The sequence below is a fragment of the Diadema setosum genome, chromosome 12 (genome assembly GCF_964275005.1).
Source record: "Diadema setosum chromosome 12, eeDiaSeto1, whole genome shotgun sequence".
Lineage (NCBI taxonomy): Eukaryota > Metazoa > Echinodermata > Echinoidea > Diadematoida > Diadematidae > Diadema > Diadema setosum.
This window is the reverse complement of record NC_092696.1, coordinates 25,289,776-25,314,253: the sequence shown is the minus strand read 5'-3', so window position 1 is coordinate 25,314,253 and position 24,478 is coordinate 25,289,776. Positions and strand designations below refer to the sequence as shown.

Here is a 24,478-nt window from a genome sequence, read left to right as displayed (position 1 = left end):
GAGACATATTGGGGGGAAGTGTCTTCATTAGGGAGACAACTGGTCATTAAGGAGACAATTTTCGTGTCTCCATTGCGTAAACTGCCATTGAACATGTAATAATAAATTTGCACATAAAACAAATGGAAATGTCTTCCAAATGACCCATCTAGGAGTATACAATATATATATATATATATATATATATATATATATATATATATATATATATATATACATATATATATATATATATATATATATATATATATATATATATATATATATATATATATATATATATATATATATATATATGTATATATATATATATATATATACAGGGTGGCCCAAGAAGAACGGAACGCCTAAGATCTTTAATTTCAGCAATATCGTTGCAAATATGTCATCATGTTGCATACTATTAGAAAGGCCATTCTTTTTCCAATAAAATGACATAAAGCTCTTTAATTTCAGGTAATGCGTTACGATTTTAGGCTTATTTTTGTCAACCCTTGCAATTTTCAAAATGTGATCATTTTGCACTCTCAGAGATACAGAAACCAGTGAGAATTTGGCTTACCGTAGAACCAGTAGCGTTCGCAATGTGCGGAATGTGGAGCGGACAGTGTTATTGTCGTCAGGTCATCTCATTCACAATGGTAACGGACAATGACAGCCACATTCCACACATTGTGAACGTTACTGCTTCTATGGCAAGCTGAATTCTCGCTGATTTCGGTGTCTCTGAGAGTGCAAAATGATCACATTCTGAAAATTGCAAGGGTTGACAAAAATGGTCCTAAAACCATGATGCACTAACCAAAATTAAAGAACTTGGTGTCATTCTTTTGGAAAAAGAATGGCCTTTCCAATAGTATACAAAATAATGACACATTAGGAACAATATTGCTAAAATTAAAAATCTTAGGTGTTCCGTTCTTTTTGGGCCACCCTGTATATATGAAGAGTTTGTTTGCAAAAACCGATAAGTCCATATTTGCCAAATTGAGATATTTGCGATTAATGGTCAAGAAAATTAAAGAGAATAATAAGAAAAATTGTGCTTCTTTGGACCATAACTTTAAAAATGTACCTTTATATGTAGTGACTGATATATCATTTAAAAGGTATTTTTTGTACTTTATGACAGAGACCATACTTCAAAATCTTCAAAAATGGACTTATCGGTTTTTGCGAACAAACTCTTAATTTATATATATATATATATATATAATCATTGCTTCCTCATTGCACAAATAGAAAATAGAATGTTGATGTGATGAACAAAGGCTCTAACGAATTCATTTTAAAACAGAAACTTCCCTGACACCTCTGCTGGAACCTGGCTGTCAGCTGAGCAATGTTTTTTTCTCTTTCCTCCACTTCACACCAGCACATCAATAAAGATTATATTCTTGTGATAGAAGACTTCGCACTTCCTCACACGGAGTCCAATTTCCTCTCACTCTCTTGCTAAAACCTCTTGAATTTTTTTTTTCTCCCTCCTTCTCTCTCTATCTCTCTTATAATGGAAAAGCTGCAACATCTCCCTGGGTATATTCACACTGGAGTATTAAATCCCTCACTAATATAGTATGTCACCATTCTCATTGACAAAGTACCGCCATAATCCCATTAATTCAACCAGTACTGTGATATTTTAGATCAGTGTGAACAGGCCTCCTGATTCTGTGGGAGGTTTCCTGAAAAAACAAAAAAACAAAAACAAAACAAAACACATACTCAATCACACAACATTTGCCTGTTGTAATGAAATCCCATTTGTATTCAATTTCATACATGATATAATTCTATTGTATATCAGGTATGCATTATATACGTATCAAACATGAACAGTGTATGTATACATATATATGAAGAGTTTGTTTGCAAAAACCGATAAGTCCATTTTTGAAGATTTTGAAGTACGGTCTCTGTCATAAAGTACAAAATGATACCTTTTAAATGATATATTGGTCACTACATATAAAGGTATATTTTTGAAGTTATGGTCAAAAGAAGCAAAAACTTTCTTATTATTCTCTTTATTTTTCTTGACCTTTAATCGCAAATATCTCCATTTGGCAAATATGGACTTATCAGTTTTTGCAAACAAACTCTTCATATATTCTTAATATATATACATGTATATATAATTATGTATGTATAGTGCATATTGAAAAAAAAAAAAGTTATCCAACTTTAGAGGGCTACTGTTTCATATCTGAAAGATAGAAAAGACCCTGAAATTTGACAGGTTTTCTAAGAATTACAAACTTCTCAAGATTTTTTTCAAATCTAACCTTCAAAAGATCAAAACATGCACAAAATTGTCCATATTTTTCATACAGATTCAACATTTAATACAGGCAAAAAAAAGAAGAAGATAAAATCAAGACATTACAGGATTATATTATGTACACAATAGTAGTATAATATATTAAAAAATAGGAAACACTTAATCACTTAGAAACATACATATCGGTATCATCAATCATGTTCTCTATGTGACAATTACACATTCATGTCAACAAAACTGCATTGGGTCAACAGAAGTTTTTATATCCATAAAGAGAAATGCATTCCCAGTAAAAAAACAAACAAACAGAAATACTCAATTACAAAATTACTAGCAGAATGAGGTTGCATATCCCACAAGTTACATAAAAAGAAAAATGAAAATGACATCAGAACTATATGCTTTTTCTTTTTGGTCATGAGATTTGTCACAATCTCAAATGGTAGGCTAATAGCCAAGATTTAAGCTCTCTTTTTCCCAAAAGAGCTGATGAGTATGGATGGTAGAGAGGTGAGAGTAACTAAATATTATGAAACTTCCTCGTTCAGTCACTGCCATTACTTGAGGCTCTTCAGTTTATTACCCACGGGGATACACAGAAATCACAGCATGATTGTCACCAACTATCTCTTTACAATACAGTGGACAGATTAGGAGGAAATTGTTTTGTTGAAACTAGACCCGACTCTGGCGTGAAATGACACACTACCTGTGGCACGTGTCAGTGCATTAATTTTCCAATTTTTCTTTGTTCTTTTATTTTAAATATCAACTTCCTCATGTTTCCCTACAGCTGGCCAAAAATTGTATTAATGAATTAAGTAAACACTGACTTGGCACTTAAATCATGTATCACATTCAGAGTGTAAAGCCCGCCGCACACTAAATGATCCGACCGGTCGTACGACCTTAAGACCAGAAGTGTGACGTCACCAGTCTTGCCAGTTTCCAGTCGTACGACTAGGACTTAGCGCCAGTCATAGAGATTCGACATGTTGAATTTCCACGCCCGGTCATGGGCTTTCTGGCAATCAAGATACAGTAAAATGCTAGTGCGCGCAGTACCAAATGAGTGCGCTTAATAACTCATAGGTAAAATGTACTGAAGACAATACAATTGTAAGCCTACTCGTGAGGTCAGGTCGTATAGTGTGCGTTGGCAGGTCATATGACTGGGTCTTATGGTCTTAAGGACGTATAGTCGTGAGTCATATAGTGTGCGGCGGACATAATGAGCATTCCACACTTAAGTAAAGGTGCTTCATACAAAAGAAATGACAGGTGTTGACATTACCACTGTTATAAAACCAATAATGACTTCTACACCAGTGGAAATAATATTTTTCCATCTTCTCTAACTCTGCAATACTCTCTGAATTGTGCAATATGAATTTCTGGATGGTTCCCAAGGGTATTTTTGTGATTCATTCATGCTTCTGCTTTTTGTAACACAGATATGCATTGCTAGTGTGCTAATGTTTTAAGACAGGCAAGTTGATAGCAATTACAAAATACATACTAGTTATTGGAGACAATTTTTCAGTTTTGTGGAGGGTAAAGCAGCTACATTCTGAGCAATATGATACACATTGTCTTCCCAATTTGTTGTTAATGTTGCTATTCTTTGTCAGGTGAATAAGGGAGGAGCATATGAACATTCTGATAGAATTTTTATCATAAAAATTACCTGACTGACATCTCATGCTTGTGGCTCACTCTTCAAAGAATGGCACTTTCGAATCACATATCTTGTCATGACAAAGCAAAAGGGAGTGGAAAACTATATCAACAAGAAGAACTTTCAATGTCCTTCTTGCTCTATAGGGCAACTTACCACATGCTACATATCCCCCACATCCACATGCTTTCAAATGCCACGCTACTGCTTGTTACATGGCTCAAGGCGTGTCAAGTTGCTAATCGAGGCCCTGCCCATCCAAGTAAAGAGGCCGCTACTCACAGACAGCTATTACCTATACTGATTGTCCATCACATAATGAAGCTGTGTTCTACAACAAATACAGTTTATCAAATACCTTTAACCTGCCCTCGAGGGCTACTCTGTGTAACCACAGTGTGAAATTTTACAAAACAATATGGAAATCCATGATGAACCACATGAGGAACATGCTCTGATTTCAGTCAGTGGTCACAGAGCACGGAAGAACAAAAATGCATCAAAAAAACAACTTTCTGTGGCCACAGAGTATTATACTAAATACACGCTTGTAACTGCAGCCATGCTGATCACAGTGTGTGCAAAGAAATCCCCCGTGGACAGATGTTTACAGTTTGCTATTGAAACATAAACAAATCCACAGTGACTTTTCAAGTTCTCAACAGTGAAAAGCAAAGAGTAATCACATAGTGTGTGTCACTATTAAAGCTCAATGGTTAACCTACCAGAAAGTTATATTTATAGCAACTGGTCTTTCTAAATGTACTTAATGACTTTTGGGTAGAAAACAAACAAAACATAAAAAACCAAGGTGTAACATAGAAGTCAAACTTGGCAAGCATTCAAGGCAGAACTGCAAAAGTTTTACATTTCAGTTGCTGCAGATGCTAGATACACAGCTCTGCGCAAAATATCAAGTACTCACAAAACCTCTTGTAAAAGACAATGAGAAGATACTCTTCCAAATTTGTACACTTTACTGTTAAAAACAACCTGAACATCCCATATTCCACGACAATTCTGCTTCAGCTCATACTATCATGTTTTGAACACATTTAATCATTTCTAAAGCTTTCCATTTACTGCAAATTCATACAACCTTCAAAGGTTTTGCATTACACGTTTTAGTTTTCAGATGGGTTGATTGACTGATCGATTGATCGATCATAACATGTTTCTGATCGCCTCGGTTACCACAAGTCTTCTACTGTCATCAGTGCTAATAATCAGGGTGAGTAGGGAGCAAGATTCTAAATTTATCCCAATGAAACACAAGTCTCAATATCAGAAGAGACCAGAAATGAAATTATATATAATACTGTGTAACCTTTACACCATACTGAACCTCAAAATAACTTTAACACGGATTGACATACAAATGTAAATGACAGCAAATTTTAAAAAATGGCTAGGTTGGGTTTAGTGCGTCTGGTGGGCTGTGTGATGCAGTGTCAAGCAACTGTTGAAAAACCACTCCATACACACTGAATCATAGCTTGTTACATGGTTATTCAATACCCATGGCTCACATATTTCATCTCAAATCTATTGTATTTAGCTCCTTTAGTAAGATAGATCTTCAAATAAAGTTTTTGCATTGTACAAATCTCTCACATAACCTGGGTCCAATTTAACCCATCTCTTGTCCTCCTAACCGTTGCCCATGAACATGCAGCCCAATTAAATAGTAGTGACTCCATTTTTGCAGCAAACTGGAGAATTAAAACTCTGCACAATCCACTTCACTCAGATACACATGAAACCATACCTTTAACTTTTACCTTAAAGAAAAAAAAAAAAAAAATAGATTGAGCATGCATCAAAGCTAGGCCTGTGCACACAGGGATATCCAGAATATGAAATGGAAGGAGCACTAAACTTAAAAATGCAATCGATAGACTAGGAAAATACAAATAGTTATTCTCACATGATTAACCACACACAAAAAAAAGATTGAGAGAAAAAAATCTCCAAATAAGAATGATTTCATACTGCACTTGCTGTTACGTTTATATAAAAATATGCAATTTTTCATATACGTAGTTGTGATCATCTGTACACGCTACCTCAGACTCTAGATTTCGTATATAATAACTACCCTTGACATTACATCTACACACGTACTGATACATCCTTTGGATACAAAACATACCGTTTGTACAATGTCCTAATAGTTACATATTAAAAAAATCTATTCACAACATAGAGACCACACTCAAATTATGTACTGTGACAGAACTTTAGACACATACACATTTTGCTAGCTTATATTCTATTTCTTTTTTATTTAAGAAAAAGCAAATCAAAGCAGGAGAGGCTGCAAAATTTTTGCAAGTCCTCTCAGGCGAAAAACACTCAAGGATCAAAAGTTGCTGAGGCTACTATGTTCCTGTGGCTAATCATAGAGGTCTATGATGAAGTGACCATGTTTCTATACATCTTTCTGGAGAGCTATGCTTTATAGTCTAAAATTTCAGCCTTAACATAAGCTGCATCAGGAGTGTATGTATTAAAAGACTGATATTTAATCTATCTACACTAAGAAGCACATTTCACATAAAACTGAAATAAATAATTCAACTATACCTACATGATACAAACTTTTGCAAATCAGCAGGAGTGTGGTTGGTTGTGCCTGTGCTCAACAACCTACCAGGACACACATGTTAAATTCTGAGGGTATCCTCAAAACAAGCATTGACACTCATGTCCAAGAGATGGCTATTGATTACAATGGTAATGATACAAATTTGAGAGTGCTTTTCTGAAAAATGTATAACACCTCATGTCTGGTTACACTGCATAAAGCTACAGCAATCTGACGACCAGTCTGTCAGATACACATGTTTTTGTGTTGATAGTTGCCAATCTTTCCCACCACGACATTCTTTAAATGTTTCAGCATACACTACATCAAGTATAAAAGGAGTTTATAGAAAACAACACATGCTTTTGTCATTCCTCTTACAGACAGTTTCAAAATTGTCTAGGATCAAATTACATTTGATTCAGAAGAGAGAGCAGATGCCCATGCACTGTGTTTACACTCTCAGTTTCTCAAAGCTAGTACCACTTTCTTGGCAAAATGTAGATTTGTCTCCTAGTGACACAAAAGCATTCCTATATCACACTCATGTATAGATACCTGATGAAGACAAAGACTCTTGTGATGTTTTTACTTCATTTCACCAACAATCCAACGAAACAAGACATCTACTAAAGTGAAGTGCATGAAGGAAATTGGTTTGTGAAACCAATACTACCACAATCACTTCTTCACCGAGTGAGATTCTTTCAAATGGACTTAAAAGAATATACTTTAAATCTGCCTGTTGCACTGTCTGCATAAGCCTGTGCAGTACTTAGCACATGCCATCTACAGTGTATGAAGTCAATTGGTCCTTTACGTTTGACCTGAACATTTTCTACGACCATTGCTGCATTGCCACAACACACTGCAGCTTTTCTATGACTGAACAACATAACAGTAGTTATATGTTGTTCACAGAATGTACATGAATATGTCTCTTCATCCACACCCATTAAAAAAAGGTACACCAGTACTTGTTGTCTATACAAAAAAAAAAAAAAAAAAAATGAAAGGATTTTAAAAAGAACAGGTGTTTAAAGGTTTTAGGGATTAACTTCAAACTGCAGTTCACTCTGAGAAGGAAATCAAGGAGTACAACAAATGTCATTTGGCAATCAGTTGCTCAGTACAATTGAGAATATCTTATCTAAGATGAACATACACGTATATGGTCTTCATTTTCAAGAGTTACGAATGAGATACTTATAAATGGGTCAATCATATCAGACTATTGTAAAAATTCAACATGGTTGGCATACTTGCATATCCATGTCATAGAGTTGTTCAATAAAAATTCATTCAGGCTAGGCAAGTACTATAAGTTCACTCATAGAGGTTAGCCCAAAAGGTACATATATCACTGATGTCACAATTGTCAAAAACTCCACTGATTTTCCAGGAGCTTGTGTGATCCTGTGAACCAATGGAAAGATATTAAAGTCTCCATCAGTTCCATCATATCAGGGAAAGTGATAGAATTTCATGATTCAAGACAAATCTTCATTTCTGGTACTATATCAGGGTACGTAAAAACATCCTGTTGTTGTATCACAGGGATTGTGATATACACAAGGGGATGAAAATTCACCACTGTGAAAGTATTTCACCTAAATTTGACTTTGAAATGAAGCTACAAACACACAGACCTTCATCAGAGAAAGAGACAGATACTGTGTAACTCATTGAAAACTAGTCTCAAGTATACTCGGGCAGGTGCGTCTATTAGAACTGCTTGTTATAGCAAAATTAGCTAGTCTTCAACATAAGACAGGTTTGAACAGTGACCATTATTACTTGTGTGTGCACCTCATTTGTGCTTTGGATTTTGGAAAATGAAAAAAAAAAGAAGAAAAGAACAAGGCAACAATGTCCAACTTTCAAAACTGTACAAGTAGTGTATACATAGAATCAGTGGTAATAAATGCACGTATGATATTCTAATGTCCATCTTATTTCTTTTACTGAATGCAAAATTCTTAAAAAGGTGATGTAAGAGTAACAGAAGTCAAAACTTATTTCAAGAATGTCATCAACTTATTGAACGCCTGATCAAACGCAAAATATGAAAATCCAGAAATTGGACCAAAACAGCAGAGGTTCAAAAGCCCATCCAACATAAACGTATGTCCCTACTATGAACACACAACTTTCACCAGGAAAGTTTTCAAGCGAGTCTTCAGGATTTACAGCCAAAAACAAAATATGTAAAACAAATGTTTCTCTAACCTCTTTGTTTTTACCACATAAAGACATCAGTCAGTATAGCGTAAGCATTCACTCTGAAACAAGGAAATACAGAGTGCTCCTGCGGATTTTCCGCCTAATTTCCTACGACAAAGTAAACTTGCTACAGGAAAACATCTTGAAAGTCACCTGTTCTATGGATAACATACTGAAGCATGGCAAATCAAGGGAATAAAAACTTCCTAATTCACTACATTGCTGATTGTACTGATAACACTCAAAAATTGAGAAAACAAAAATTGATCACAAATGCATTGCAAAGCTAGTGAAGCTGGTAGAAGTGTTGTTCAATCGAAAAGGTGACACATTCATGAGTCTTTGTACTGTATGCAGAAATATATAACGGAACTGATAGAGTTTGAAGTTAAATGTTATCTGTACATGAGACTGGGTAGGGAGTCTATTGTTGGGAGGGACATGGGGTGGGGATCCAGTGGGCATGAGGTGAGGCTGGGTGATTTGGGTGTGGTTGGAAGGGTGGTGGGTGTGGTAGGAAGGGTGGTGGGTGTGGTTCGTGGTTCTATGCGTAGTATTTATTGTCATCTTGTCTTCTGATGGCACAGCACAAGCAGCAGGAGAAAATCATTCCAAGAATCTACAGCAGGAAAAAAAAATGGAATCAAAGGAAAAAATACATAAATTTGTTCATTCAGAAAAAGTGCAAGTGGAAATTTTGTGCAACATATACATACATTTATAATGCATGACATTATTTGTTGATGGGCTAAATTTCTGTCAACTTTTTGTTAAAATTCTAAAGACAAGATAACTTTTTAATACGTATAAAATGCACACTTCCACCATTATTGCACACAGTATATATACAATTTGTAACTGTAAATACACAAACACATATTCTTTATATCACCTGAAGATACTATGTGTTATTCCTTTAGCTTGTCGGTAAGAGTGTGAAATTTGGGGAAAATTTCCTTACGATGATATATTCCATGTTTACAATACATGTCACAAAAATCACCCTTACTAGAGGGAATGGAGTTCAACCTAGAAAATAGACCAACTGCAAAACACAATGCTAATAGAACACTTTTGGACATAACTATTCAGTGCTTTTGCTACAAAAGTTGGTACCATGAAAAATTACAGTTGAAGGTATGCCTTACTCTCAGAATACTTCAACAGAGTCATATGATATACAATGTAACAGATGGTGACTGTTGTTGTGGAAAATACATGTTTTATTATACTTTTCTTTTCATTTGAAATGCCAATTCAAGGCAGTCTTAAGTCCCTGAATGTTGTCTAATGACTTATTACCTCACTCAACATCATTTCAAAATCTTTTAATGAATCTTTTTGTATGTTCCTCCACATGCCAGTCATCATATATGTAATATTTCATAATGCACAGATATGTTGAGTTCATTCCACCGTTCCTTTCATAAATTTTACTTATCAACCAAGTCAGCCCAATCAGCCAGCTATGATAGTCTGTTAAAGAAATCCAAAGCCCAAATATAAATGTGGATTGAGTGAAAGCAGCAAATATTAGTAGAACACATCAGTCAAAGTTTGAGGAAAATCACATAATCACGTTAAAAGTTATAGATTTTGTCACCATCACAGGACAAGAAGTTTACTGCAGTTCATGACATAATTATGGACAGCGAAATATAGGATATACAAGGAAAAGTTAACATGATTTTTCTTTTCTGAGCACAATGAAAGAACTCTTGACTTACCTCCTTCAGAGAGCAGGAAGAATGAATACTATGTGTCAGTAACAAGTCAATGGAACGTGAAATTTTCGTGAAAAATGAAATTTTGCAGAATTCTCCTTATATTTTCTTTATATTGTTATCCATAATGATATCATGAAGCATAGTTATCTTCATGATGAAGGCAACAAAAAATGCAAAGTTTGTAACTTTTGAATTGATTTTCCTCAAACTTTCACTGATGTGATTTTCCTCAAACTTTCACTGATGTGATCTACTGATATTCCTGCTTTCACTCAATCAACATTTTTATTTGGGTTTTGGTTTTATTTATTGAATGATAAAAGGGAACTCACCTGCACAGCTCCAACTCCAATAGCTAGCCCAGCAACAAGGATTGTGTTCTCTTCCAGCAAACTGAACAGACTGTCAGCACATCCCTAAAACACATGAAGAATAAACTCCATCAATTTACCAGAAAATGAAAGACAATAATGCATAATTGCAGTAGAATTTAGGGTGGACTAGTCTTCAACTGGTTAAAGGAACTAGTCTTCTCGGGACTAGTCTTCAAGAGGGTAAAGGGTATACCGCAACTGCATGCACCCAGTCACAACCACCGTGGGTGAATGCATATAATCTACCGGGAACATTACATAATCTATCTGGTGCCATATTCCGTTCCGCCTTCTCCATCGTTGATTATGTCACAAGACCATAGATGTTCACGTATTACATGAAAGGCATAATTTACCATTTGCAGATGAAACAAAAACCCAGCTTCAGTGCTTTAAAATAGTTCTTAAATGTGAGTTAGGGATAGAAACAACCAATGTAAAAATTTGAATCAGTATAATTAATGTTAAGTATTGTTGAATATACAAAATGTGAACAACAGTTATAATAAAAATGTTTCTAGACTAAACTGTCTACAGTTATGGTTTATTGAGAAAAATAGTGATATCTCCTTATATTTTAGGGGTTTTTTTTGCAAAATATTTACATGGTAGGATGTTTTGTGATACAACTGACCTACACGATATCTTGAACATTTTTTTTTGTTTAAATCACTGCTCTCAATGGTAAAAAGTACCTTGAACATGTAGGAGTAGGCCTAACTAAAAGTCTCACATGGTTGACTCTCTGCTCTCTTCTCTCTGAATTATGACAGCAAGAAGGTCTTTTGCAAATGCTAAGGTGTTGACTGCATATGATGAGTTTGACTGCAAAATGAGTCAAGTACCATTTTCAAACATTTTAAAGTAAGTTCATCATTAGATAGAGTAAAATATTAACCTTACCAGTGATGCTTCATTTGGTACATAACAAGGAATATTCTTGAAGTAATCATTATGAATATCCAAATTTGTTCAATTTTCTTTAATCACAGATATCTCAAATCAATAAAATGGAGCTAACTCATTTTGGCAATCAAACTGCAGTGACAGGAACACCAGGGAGGCAAAAGTGCATGCACTTACCTCTGTGTGGATGCCAACATCTGGAAGGTTCAGAAGTGTTGCAATGCTCTTGAAGCCGGTACCACAGTCCTCTGAGACAGACTTGCAGCACGAGTCCGGCACCTGTAAGGGGTTCGTTAATGCGTACCTGGAGGTTGCATAGTCCAAGGGGGAGTCTGCTCCGCAGCACTTCAACTGTAGAATCACAAGTGAGGAACAAGTTCAATTAGGCACTGACCTAACTTGTTTCAATCTGTAAAACTTATGCACTTCCACGAAACCTCCTCCCCTGCCCCCTCCCCCTAAAAATAAATAAATAAATAAATCGATGAATAAACATATTCTTTCTCCTCTATACCATGATTATGAAGTAAATGTAAGTATGTATATAACACACATGACGTGCACAATGTATTAAAATATATGTGTGATGATCAAATTGCAGACCTTGGATTGCATAAACATCTTGAGAGCAAGACTGATTTGACCTGAATGCAACTTCCCAGTGCAGGGCCAGCGGAACCTTGGGGGGCCGGGCCCGGGCTCAGCCCCCCCCCCCCCTTTTTTTTGCACCATACAAAGGAATACATAAGGTGTCACCACTTTGGCCCCCCCCCCCCTACTTTCTTTACCCTAGAAGTGCATAAGTGGCATTAGAAAATAGATAGAAACCTTGAAGTGTGAGCACGGTAAGGCCTTTGTTTTTGCCTTTTTTTTTCTTTTTTTTTTGGCCTGTTACCTGATGAAACCCGGAAGTGGAACCAGAAGTCTAAAGCGCCCCCCCCCCAACTTTTGAAAATGTGGCGCTTGCCATGCAGTGTATGGTACATGTACAGTATATGGCATCAAAGCTCATTTTTAATGCTTACACCGATTTTATGTAGCCTTACCGTTCTCTGCATGCTGTCCAGCGCCGCAGTTACTGCAGCATCCTCAGAATAAACATCTTTTATCGTGGCAGTCATACCTATAAAAATAGAAAGACAGGACAAAAAACAATGATACAATGGTCAGTGTATTGTCAAGAGTCAATAAGTATGTTGTCTTGTTTAGACAATCATTTCTGAGGCCATTATCCTCTTCAAGCGTTTGCTCATAATGATGGTCTCCTGTATTTCCGCTACTGTAAAACGAGGAATGTTCGCGTGCATTTTAATTTCGCGAATTTCGCGAGCGCGAAATTGAAATGCACGCGAAAGCTCATGTCTACACTATAAAGATTGAATGCCAGTGGCAGATGGCGAACATTTCATGCCGCAAAAAAGACCGTCGGCTCCAATTCGCAAAAAAATTCATGCCACGAACATATCGTGTTTTACAGTATATCCAGCGTTGCTTCATTTGTCTTTTGAACGGCAGATACATGGGGTCCTATGTTTGTATAAATGTATGAAATGATGCCTGCTTGTTTTCATTTTGCATCTTGTTAGAAAAAATGCTGGATATTTGAATTAATCATTTATCTGTTTTAACTGTCAGATTCAAACTATACTGCGCTCAATTAGTTTGTTAAATTGACTTTTTTACATTTATGTATGAAAAAGAAATTCAGAAATAAAATTAAATAAAATGAAATATCAAAAGTTATTAAACCGATAGGGAACTGCTGTCCAGTGGCTCAGTGGATAAAACCAGGAACTATATCAATCACTGTGATGCTACATCTACACTTTTCTCCCTCGGCCACGGCAGTCATGTTTCAGGCCACTGTGGACAAAACGGGATGGACATAAGATGTGAGACGGGATAGGCAGGCGTGACAGGCCATGATTGCCGTGGATGCCGTGACAGATTTTTAAACTGTCAAAAAAATTTGCCACGGCAGTCATGGTGCTAATGATCGAGAAACCTAATAGACTGTAATAAAACAGGGTGAATGCCGGAAAACATGACAGCTTGTGATAGGTCATAACAAAACTTGGAGGCAGTCCGCATTGGGATGCGACAAGAAATATGTGTAGTCTAGCCTGACCAGACACTGTGAGAACAGTGCCTGATAGCTACAATGTTCACTGGAGTGGAACAAATAAGACCTCATTCTCAAAGGGAGAATGTATCTCCTACCCACAGCGCACTACATTTCAGGCAGATGGGGCTACTGTGGCCATCGGGAACATGGTGTAAACGTAGCATAATGCTCCTGGTCCGAGCCTCCTGGCTGCAGCAGTTGTGCCCCTATGCAAGTCATTTTATCCTCACTGCCTTCCCTCTGTAGAGCACTCAATGCATTCAGTCCTGCTAATTATATGATTGCTTCATTACAAACAGCCGATACTTCCTCCATAAAGTGGTAATAGCTAAAAACAAATCAATTAAATCATTCAACGAATCAACTCAAGTTTGCTCAGTCACGTGCATGTAAAAACCATCCTACTCTACCACTTTCATATTAAAGCCAATAATTCCTGAATCCTTGGTTCTGAAAAGTTTGTACAAGAATGACAATCTATTTCCTTCATACAATGTTCCTTTTGGACCTTTTGGGAAGGGGAGGTGGTGATTCTAAACACAGCGAGTCACGCAGAGGGATTTAGATCACTTTACTAACACTTCACGCATCCATAGTCATAAAAAAAGTTGCAGAAACATTGCTGGAAATATAAGGGAGCTTGTATAAAGTGGCTTGCCTCACTTAACAAAACCTAATACATGCAAACTGATTCAAAGTATTGAAATGCATGGCATATGCACTGGAGAACAGACAAATTTTTGTTACTTTATATCCTCGGAGCAGAGATATCCATAAACTTTATGGATATTACAAATTACAAATCTGTAAATTACGAAGACAGTCAAACCTGTCCATAGTGACCACCTGCCTTATGCAACCACTAAACACAATTCCCCCAAGAGAAAAGCCATGTGGTCAACAGTGTCTATGCCACCTGTTCACAATGGCCACTGTTTTCATTTCCCTTAGGGGGGCCACTATAGACAGGTTTTACTGTATGATATGTTTGATGTCCAAAAAATGTCAGTAACTCGTGCTGAATTTGATGCCCAGTAAAGATCCATCTGTTCCTTGTCAATTCTAGAACTTTTGCATTACAGGAAGAAATGTGTCAACCAATATTTGGTTTATACCGAGTTGGTTCAAACTCTGGTTTCACTAAACTCTGATGATACTGTAAAATGAGGAATGCTCGCGTGCATTTTAATTTTGCAAATTTCGCGAGAGCCAAGATTCACGAAATTAAAATGCACACAAAAGTTTTTGTCTACACTATATGTACTGAGTATTAGAGGCAACTCGCGAAAATTTCATGCTACGAAAAAGGTCTTGGCTCCAATTCGCGAAAATTTGATGCCGCGAAAATATAATGTTTTACAGTAGCGGAATCAATAGGGTTCTAAACTTTAAGCTGGGAACCTCGTGACTGCTGTCACAGTCAACTTTGAGTTTAATAATCTTGAGGCATTTCAAAAGAATTCTTCTTCTGATGGATGCAACAACTGAGGCGGGACCATTTTATGCTGGCCAGACCGTTGTCTGGTCCTCCGGTTAAGGCTTACCTTGTTTGACGCCCTCCTTAAGCTTTTCCCGGTTGAGGTAGGCCCAGACACCACCACCAACTTCAGCCGCACAGATTACGAGAAGGAGAATGAAGAACTGCACAAAAACAGAAACAGAAGTAGAGTGAAAATATAATGTGAATACCATATATGTTCTCTGCATCATTTCTTCTTTTTTTGTTTTCTAAATCACACACTAATTACTCTGAGGAACAGTCCAAATGTGAACATTGCTTATTTCTTTGGTCATTTTCTGAATGTCAGTTGCCCGAATTCACAAAGGTGGTACACATGAAACCATGGTTTAAACCATGGACAAAAACCATGGAGTGCCAAGTGTCACATGGAATATTTTGTTGCGAAATCAGTCATTTCGTCGATGAAATGATTGTTTTTAAGAAAATGACAACATTTTGTAACTTAATGAAAATTTCGTTAATGAAACAGTCATTTTTTCGACAAAATGACCAATTTCGTAACGACACTTGGCACTCCATGGTTTTTGCCCATGGTTTAAACCATGGTTTCATTTGTACCACCTTCGTGAATTCGGGCCAGTCAGTTTTCCACTTGTTGAATGAATATCACACAAGCCTCTCATCTCTTTGAACAGAATGTGTTCAGTAAAATAATATCCACACAATCAAAAATGACTTCTTGATACAAAAAAAAAAAAAAAAAAAATCAGTCATATATGTTTATTTTCATATTTACACGAAAATTGGATAATCATGAAAATGAATTATCAAAAGTAATTCATACTAAAAGTTTTAGTCTCTTTTACTCCCTTTCATTTTTAATTATTTTGCATGCCCTGTTTCCTTTAATTCTACCTATCACCTTTCCCATAACATTTATCTGTCTCTTTGCTCCTACATTGCAATTTGTTCATACCATCATTCTTCTTTTTGGAGGGTGGGGGCATCCTCTCACACTCTCTTTGTATGTTCCCACACTTTGGGTCGCATTTTAGGTCTATCTGCCACATTTTTGATACCCACTTATCTTTCCTTTGACTGTTTGAATTCACTTCGGGGGATTTTTCTGTGATATGTCAGAGAGGCTAGAGGAAAACATATCGTATAATTGGTATTAGACTGATATTTACTAGTACGAATCCACCTCAAGTTCATCACAAATATATCTAATCATCACATGGTACTTTACAATGAGTTTCTTGTCTACATCTTAGCTTCTTCAAAACAAACATAAAAAAATGTGATTGAGTCTGACTTGACATGGAACAGAGAAACAAAAAACAAGATGAAATCAAAATGAGAGTGGAAATCTTATTCGCCATTTCCGTCCTGTCTTCTGTCATGCATCTGCATAAGGGCTAAAGGGATCGTACGCCATTCTGCGGCAATGTTCAGCTCAGCATACCATAGGGAAATGGAAGTGACACCTTTCGGAGAACTCTTATACCCAGTTAAGAGTCCCCTTCATCTGGAGAAAGTGTGTGCCGTGTTCATGCCACCTCTGGCTAGAGTCCCTGTGTCAGCGGTAAATACAGCACAACCTCTGGAGGTTACCTCCGACTTGTGCTATGCTGTCTAGCTAGACATTTTAACCCATTGAGGACGGACTATTTTTGCTACAACATGCATTTCCCATAGACACCTGCCTGAATATACTCGGGACTCATCCTCAACGGGTAAATGCCTTGGACTTACTCCAGACTCATGCTTTGTGCTGTGCTCGTTTAGAGTTCCACATGTCTGATGTAAAGATGGCATGACTTCTGGAGGTAGTGCTGTGCTTGCGGGGAGGGGGGGCTCTAATCATGGTATTTGTGCATCATCTCCACCACTTACCAGGACCAGCAGAGCTTGACTCTCCATGCATGCTCCACAGCACCCGAGGAAACCCACTAGCATCATGAAACCTCCAATGCCGATGAGGACGTAGACTGCGATGTAGTAGATCTGGAGGTCGCCAGCGGTGGAAGCGTACTCCCGCATGCTGGGGTCAAAGCAGAGCCAGAGCCCCACGCCTAGCAAGGCACATCCACATAGCTGTAGGAGGGAGCAAAGAGAGGGTAGAGGGGAGTGGAAGAGGGTAGGGGATGGTAGAGGGGGTATGAGAGATGGTAGGAGGGGTAGGGTAGGGAGTGGTGGCAGGGGTAGGGGTGTTAGGAGGGGTAGGGGTGCAATGATGGGAGGGGATAGGGATGGTGGGAGGGATAGGGGTGGTGGGAAGGATAAGGGTGGCGAGGTATTCGGGGGGGGGGGTGGGAGGGAGAGATAGATGGAAGGAAATGGAGAAAGATAAATGAACATTAATTATTATCATCAAGATCTGACTCAATTATAGTAATGCATAAAGAATATGACTGCAATTCTTAGAATAGTGAAGTTATTCTTTCTCTTACATTTGATGCAGGGCTACCATAACCATTGAACAAACATTTGATTGAGCAATTATTCTCTTTACATATCACCTTTAATACTTGTAATCCTCCCTTATATAGAAAAACACACACACACACACACAAACAACCCTGTCCCCCCCCCCCCATTTGAAATAAGCAAATATGCCTTACATTCTGTATTAGCATTTGTACATGGCTGACTTTGTACCTTGTGACATTTAATGTATTTGTTGCAGTGCATCATCATGACTATTGTATTAAATTCATGAATTTTTGCACTGAGAATCAATTTTACTCAATCAAACTGTAACAATAATGTGTGTGTTTTCCTGTACATACTATTCTTGACTACATGCACTGTGAATGCAATTTTAGCCCAGAAACATTTGTTTCGTTGTTGTCTATGGCCTCATGAAATTAGGAAGGAAAAAACAACAAGAACACTACCAACAAGCTAGGCATGCATGCCGAGTATGATTTGGTACACTTTCACTAATTTGATGTATTTTTGGTATATCAACATGATCTAACAGACGGGAAAGCAATATCAGAACTGCAACAGGTGATCAGACTTGGCAGGAAGACTTGAACACTGTCAGGTAAAGAAAAAAAAAAGCTTGACACTTTTTGTGTTCTTCCAAATAAACAGTTCTAGCGTCAACTTTTTTTTTTTTTTTTTTTGTATGGGAACTGAGTGACAAATTGCCCTCTATCGATGTAATAATTACAAATAAACCAACAACTTGATGCAAGAATTATCAAGTCGAATAAAATGCAGTACCCGTGGCTATCAAACCATCACTGGCTATCAGGCAGAAGTTCAGTTAGTAGTCTAGTGGATATGGTGCCTGTATAGCAATCAGGAGCTAGGTTGTGGGTTACAGTCCCACCAATATGCCCATGACTTTTATCATAGCTATGCTCTAACGACTAAATAATCGGTACCTTCAGGCATTTCAGAGGCATATTGTCATCACCGCACATATGAGGCAACTGTATGAAACACACCAGCCATGAAGGAATGAAGTTTGCCAATGTCAGGACACTTCGAAGCTTGACAATACCAGCAAAGTTTTCAATTGCTGGTTTTGGATTTCAAAAACCCTTGGGGGTGAAAAAAAGAGCAGGGATACCAACATTCATGGATTCAAACCAGAAAGATCCAAGACCAAGAAACAATCAGGGATATGATTGTGCATCACATGTTCCTCATATGCAGGCAAAAAATAGTACCCCCAATGGGGGAGAGTTATTTGACCATTCTGTACAGGCCTTTGTTACATCACAATGACTCACAGTTGCAGGATCTAGCCTCAAGTGCCAAAACTTTCGAATTTTTCATTGCAGTGTGCAAAGGAAAGCTGGAGTATTATGATTTTTCATGCTCAGACATTTCCTATTGAGATTGGGCCTTTATGTTCAAAGATAAGTTCTCAGGGTATTGATATATCCATGTCATATTGTATCACATGATGAATTGTGCTGTCTGGAATACAAAACTGTCTGACCTTTGGATTTGAAATGCTATCTGAGGAAAGATATAGTCCTCTATAAAAGAGGCATTTCAAATCCTTGGATAAAACATTCATGTTTCTCCCCTACCAGTCATTATTTGTAAAATATTTCCCTCCAAATGCATGTATAGAGCCTAACTACTTATTACAATCCAAAATAAAAGCAGCACAAAATAAAAAAATATTGAAACATTTCTTTCTCACAAATATATAAGTAATAATGGATAACTCCAATAAGTAATTCTATGCAATGCTAACTTTAAATTCTACCTTGGAAGCAGGCTTTGAGTTAAATGTCACAGGTCAAGTTTGTCTTTCCTGTCCCTGTTTTTTTTTTTTTTTGAAACATATAAAGCCTTAACTCCTTACACTGTATCTTGTATGCATGAGGTCCGTCTTGCTAAATTCTAACTTAATTAAAGGCACTATTTCACAATGTTGCCACTATGAAAATGTGGGCTAAAATGGTCCTACATGATACAAGAGTCTCTGATATAAACCACATTCACACATACAAAATGGCAGGTTACCGAACACATTCCAAAACTCCACGTTTTTTTGTTTTTGTTTTTTTTTTAACTGTTCATATGCTCCAAAGATTAGCGGGTTAGCCATTGCACTCAGAAATTTTTGCAACCGTTCAAATGAACAGAAATAACCCGCTAATTGTCAATCGATTAAAATCAATAAAACTATTGTTCTTGTGCCACCCAGTGGTGTGGAGCGCATGATGTTGTGTCATGCGCTTTAAATGACAGGATACAAAAAATTGAGTATAATTGATGGACTGTTCACATGTCACCATGGGGCAAATTAGCGTGCTAATTCAGAAATAAGAGCAAGATTTCTTGGGTTTAGCATCGTGCTGCTGATGGTGCTAATTTGTGGGTTTTTTGTGTCCACACATGCAAAAAACTAGCAGGTTACAAATATTGAGTTTTTTAAGCCGCTTATTTGTGTATGTGTGAATCCCCCTATTGAGATGCTCTGAAAGGGAAAATAGTGTTGAAAATGCTTAAAAGAGTTGAACAGCTGAAACAATGTCGTAACACTGCACTTCACTTTCCTTCAGCTGTCGTCACAGTGTGGCGACACCCAAAACATTTCATGAGCCAAGAGCAGAGGGTGACTATGTCAAGAAATTAATAAATTTCTTTTCTTTGTGGGGATTTTCCACTTAACTATGTTGCAAGCCCAAGCCAAATCCAGATAAATGGATGGTACAGTGTTGGTGGAGATGATCGGTGAGGATTGGGCTTTACACTCTTTGCGAGATATAACACTTGTGAAATAGTACAGAGCATACCATTCTAAGAGGAATTCAAAGTTTATTTGATACAAACTGGTTTTGGAATGGTTGAGATATCCAAAAACAAAGTAAAACACAGCAACCATATAAAACATGGGTCCCACCTTTTATTAGGATTGCTCTGTTTTTGGGTACCTCAGCCATTTCAAAACCAATTTTCATCAAATAAATATTATTTCCACTTGGAATTACATGTTCTTTCATATTTCATGAGAGGTTTCTCATTATCTCACCAAAAAATGTTAGAAACCTGAAGTTAGGTATCAACCAAAACTACACAATCCCTCTAACTGTTTGTATGGCATATATTTTGGCATAATTATGCTTGTAGGAGTAGCAGTTTGATGATTTGGGATTTCCACAACTTAATGACATACTAAACAAAAATACATGCACAGCTACATATGCCAGATGAATGGCCTTGACTCTTTCTTATGTTCCATGTATGTATCAACCAAACCTATACAATCCCTTTAACTGTTTGTATGGCATATATTTTGGCATAACCATGCTTGTAGGAGTAGCAGTTTGATGAGTGGGGATTTCCACAACTTAATGACATACTAAACAAAAATACATGCACAGCTACATATGCCAGATGAATGGCCTTGATTCTTTCTTATATTCCACGTCCATAAGCTGAGTTGTAACTGTGAAGAGCTTGTATTTACAATGCAATCACACAGAACGAAGTCCACAGAGACTTGTATTTTCTCAAGGAATGAATACTAGAGTTTATACTACACACTCTTCATTTCAGTGAATGCAATTAAATACTTTTATCCATAGTCCAGTCTATTTTGAAATTGTATTTATATTTTCATGTTTGTAACTGTAAATGTTTTAATAATTTCTTTTATACATACTCACTTTTGGCTGCTTGACAAGTTTGTTTCATATTGCAGTATAACAACAGAGTATAAACAAACTTGAAGCAAAAGTTTATGTCCTCAAAGAGATACTGTTAAGTGGAAATTTTCACGCATTTTGCGCAACCAGAAGCTAGCGCAAAAATAAAAGCACAGGAATATATTTGCATGCCATAGATATATGCTCCATTTGTAAATGTTCTGATTCTGCAGAATTAAAAACATGGGAAATTGCTTATGCAAAAATATATGTGTTTATAAAATTTGTCATGGATGCGTATGTACAAACAATAAGGTCTGATATAAATAAAAAAAAAAAACAATAAGGTCTGAATGCAAAGACTACTGGGCATCTGTAAAGTACATCATTATGTTATCACAATTTCATGCTCATCTGTGATGGATAGTCTGAAGATGAAGAGAGAATATGGTAGACAAGAAGACAGAGGATAGACAAAAGAGGAAGGAGAGACGAATTCCGACGGAGGCAGTGTTTGAATGAGACACAAACAATACAGGCCACTGTTGATATAACAAAGTCCTTGAGACTGGCAGTTTTCTTTTGTGACATCAAAACTTCACTATAACTTAATAAATAATTCATATATTTGTCCGAAACCGTGAAGAAGACATGTGATGAGCTGAAAATCCTATTCAAGTATTAAAAGTTGTTGGATGCTAATAAAACATCACAATCTCTTCTTTTCATCTGAAGTATATAAATGATAATTTTAGGACCTGAATTTTTACTTCATTGTAACATGTCTTTTGCTATAACCATGTTCATTCCAAAGAGAAAGCACTGAGTGTATATGAATACACATCATGGAGTATTTTGTGCATGTATATATTAAAAGGAGCAGGAAGTGAGTTGCATGTCTGTCAGTGGAGAGTGTAGTTTCAATGGCGGATCCAGAGGGGGGCACACTGGGTGAACGCCCCCCCCCCCCCATTTTATCTATTTTTTTTGTTGAACAAAAAATAAAGAAAAGAAAAAAAAATGGGGGAGGGGGCATGTGCACCCCCACTTTCCCACTTTAAGTATGTAAAGGCGCCTCCCCTTTACGGAATTCCTGGATCTGCCCCTGAGTTTCACTCAGAGATGACTTTCACAATCTTTGCCAACAGCATAATGTATACCATGATGAAACCTACAAGAAATTATCAAAATTAATGACACTCTAAACATCAATAAAAAGTTAATGATACCAGTGGTAGCCAAGACCTTTTAATTACAGGCATAGAGCTTTACACTGCTATCAAATATCTCATTCGCCACCACAGTTTGCAACCACTTTATCAAGACTGATAAACATAAGAACAATAATATAACAGGAAAAGAGCACAGTGGCATTTCCCAGGCACACATTTACATAAAAATTTTGCCATCAAAACTGACAGAAAAAAACAACTTGTCTGTGATGAAAGCAAGAAGGTAATGAAAAACTAAGCTAGCTCTTTCATGGTATTCAAGTATGTGCCTAATATAATGGGATGGCATAGTTTTGGTTGACATGAGGGATTCAGATTATGACTTTTTTTGTGAGAGAAGTACAGCTCTAGATATCACTTATGAAATATCATTATTAGAGCATAAAATTCTAAGAGGAATTTAAAAGTTAATTTGATGGAAATCAGTTTTGAAATGGCCGAGATAGCCAAAAATAAGGCAAAACAAAGTGTTCCTAATAAAAGGGGGGTTCCATCTTTTATTATGTACAACCATCTTGTTTTTGGGTATCTCGGCCATTTCAAAACAAATTTTCATCAAATAAACTTATGAATTTCTCGTTCTCTTTGTATACTCTCACATATTTCATTAGAAGTTTCTAATTCACAAAAAAGTTGGAAACCTGAAGCCTAACCCAACCAAAACTATACCACCCTTGAATGGTGTATGGTGTGGGTTTGTGTTGTTAACAGATGGTTCAATTTCTTTTTGATGAACCCTTTTTGTGCCAGGGACTTTGGACTTTGTGTAAAATGCGCTAGGGTCTTCATAGTCAAAAAATACAAAGGGTTATTCATGATAAGAAGTCCAAATCTGGAGCAATTCTAATGAAGGGGTGATGACTGCACGCCTTAGTGCATCGCTGGATGGGATAATGATATATTAAAGAGAAATTCCATTCTGACATCGTGCTGCTTTGTATGAAAACAGGGATGTAAAATTAGTAAAGATTTTGGGAACAAAAAAAAAAACAGATACATTGAATAAAATCATAAATTGTAAAAGTTTTGAGAGTTAGACATATTGGCTACTCTTTGCACTATGATATAATGTTGAGTAGCTCTCTATTTGCTTTCAAGAAATTCACTCATTTTAACCCGTTGAGGATGAGTCCCAAGTATACTCGGGCAAGTGTCTATGGGAAACGCTTGTTGTAGCCAAATCAGCCCGTCCTCAACGGGCAAATTTTATATTCTCAAATATCTGGGCACTCTCAGAACTAATCCACTGAAAAAAATTTTGCAAAAATATATCACTCTATTACACTGCACTCCAGTTATAACAAATACGGTTATAACGAAATTCTGGTCACAATGAAGTAAAAATTCAGGCCGCAACCTTATCTGCTCTATGTTTTTTATTGTCTATTTGTTTCGTTATAAAACAAAATTTCAATATAACAAAAGAAAACCGCCGGTCCCAATGACTTTGTTATAACAGGAGTCCACTGTACATTCTAAAACACGTCTGAAGAAAATTTCTTACGAGGAAAAAGTAATAATTTGTCCTAAAATTTTTGTGTACAAACCGAATGGACAGCTATTCAATACCCACATCACACAGTTGCCAATTTGTCGTACTCTCCAGAATTTTAGTTCATAACTTCTTTTTTTTTCTGATTTTTCCTTCCTTTTTTTTCTGATTTGCTACATTTCGCTGATTTTTTTTGTTGTTGTTCATAACTTTTTTCTGATTTTTCCTTCATTTTTTTTTTTACTGACTTGTTACATTTCTCTCAT

General features: G+C 36.7%; 1 protein-coding gene across 2 annotated transcripts in view; it reads right to left on the bottom strand.

Annotated features, from left to right (window-relative positions):
• Positions 1–9,188: 9,188 nt before the first annotated feature.
• The window catches only part of LOC140236157 (CD9 antigen-like), a 171,489-nt gene continuing 156,199 nt past the window's right edge, over positions 9,189–24,478 (bottom strand). For both annotated transcript variants that reach the window (XM_072316125.1, XM_072316126.1), the window contains exons 2-7: positions 17,260–17,460; positions 15,446–15,542; positions 12,823–12,899; positions 11,954–12,127; positions 10,829–10,912; positions 9,189–9,388 (exon numbers count right to left, since the gene is read on the bottom strand). In XM_072316125.1, coding sequence (XP_072172226.1) covers positions 9,314–9,388; positions 10,829–10,912; positions 11,954–12,127; positions 12,823–12,899; positions 15,446–15,542; positions 17,260–17,460 — 708 coding nt within the window. In that variant the 3' untranslated portion in view covers positions 9,189–9,313. The remainder of the gene's footprint in view (positions 9,389–10,828; positions 10,913–11,953; positions 12,128–12,822; positions 12,900–15,445; positions 15,543–17,259; positions 17,461–24,478) is intronic.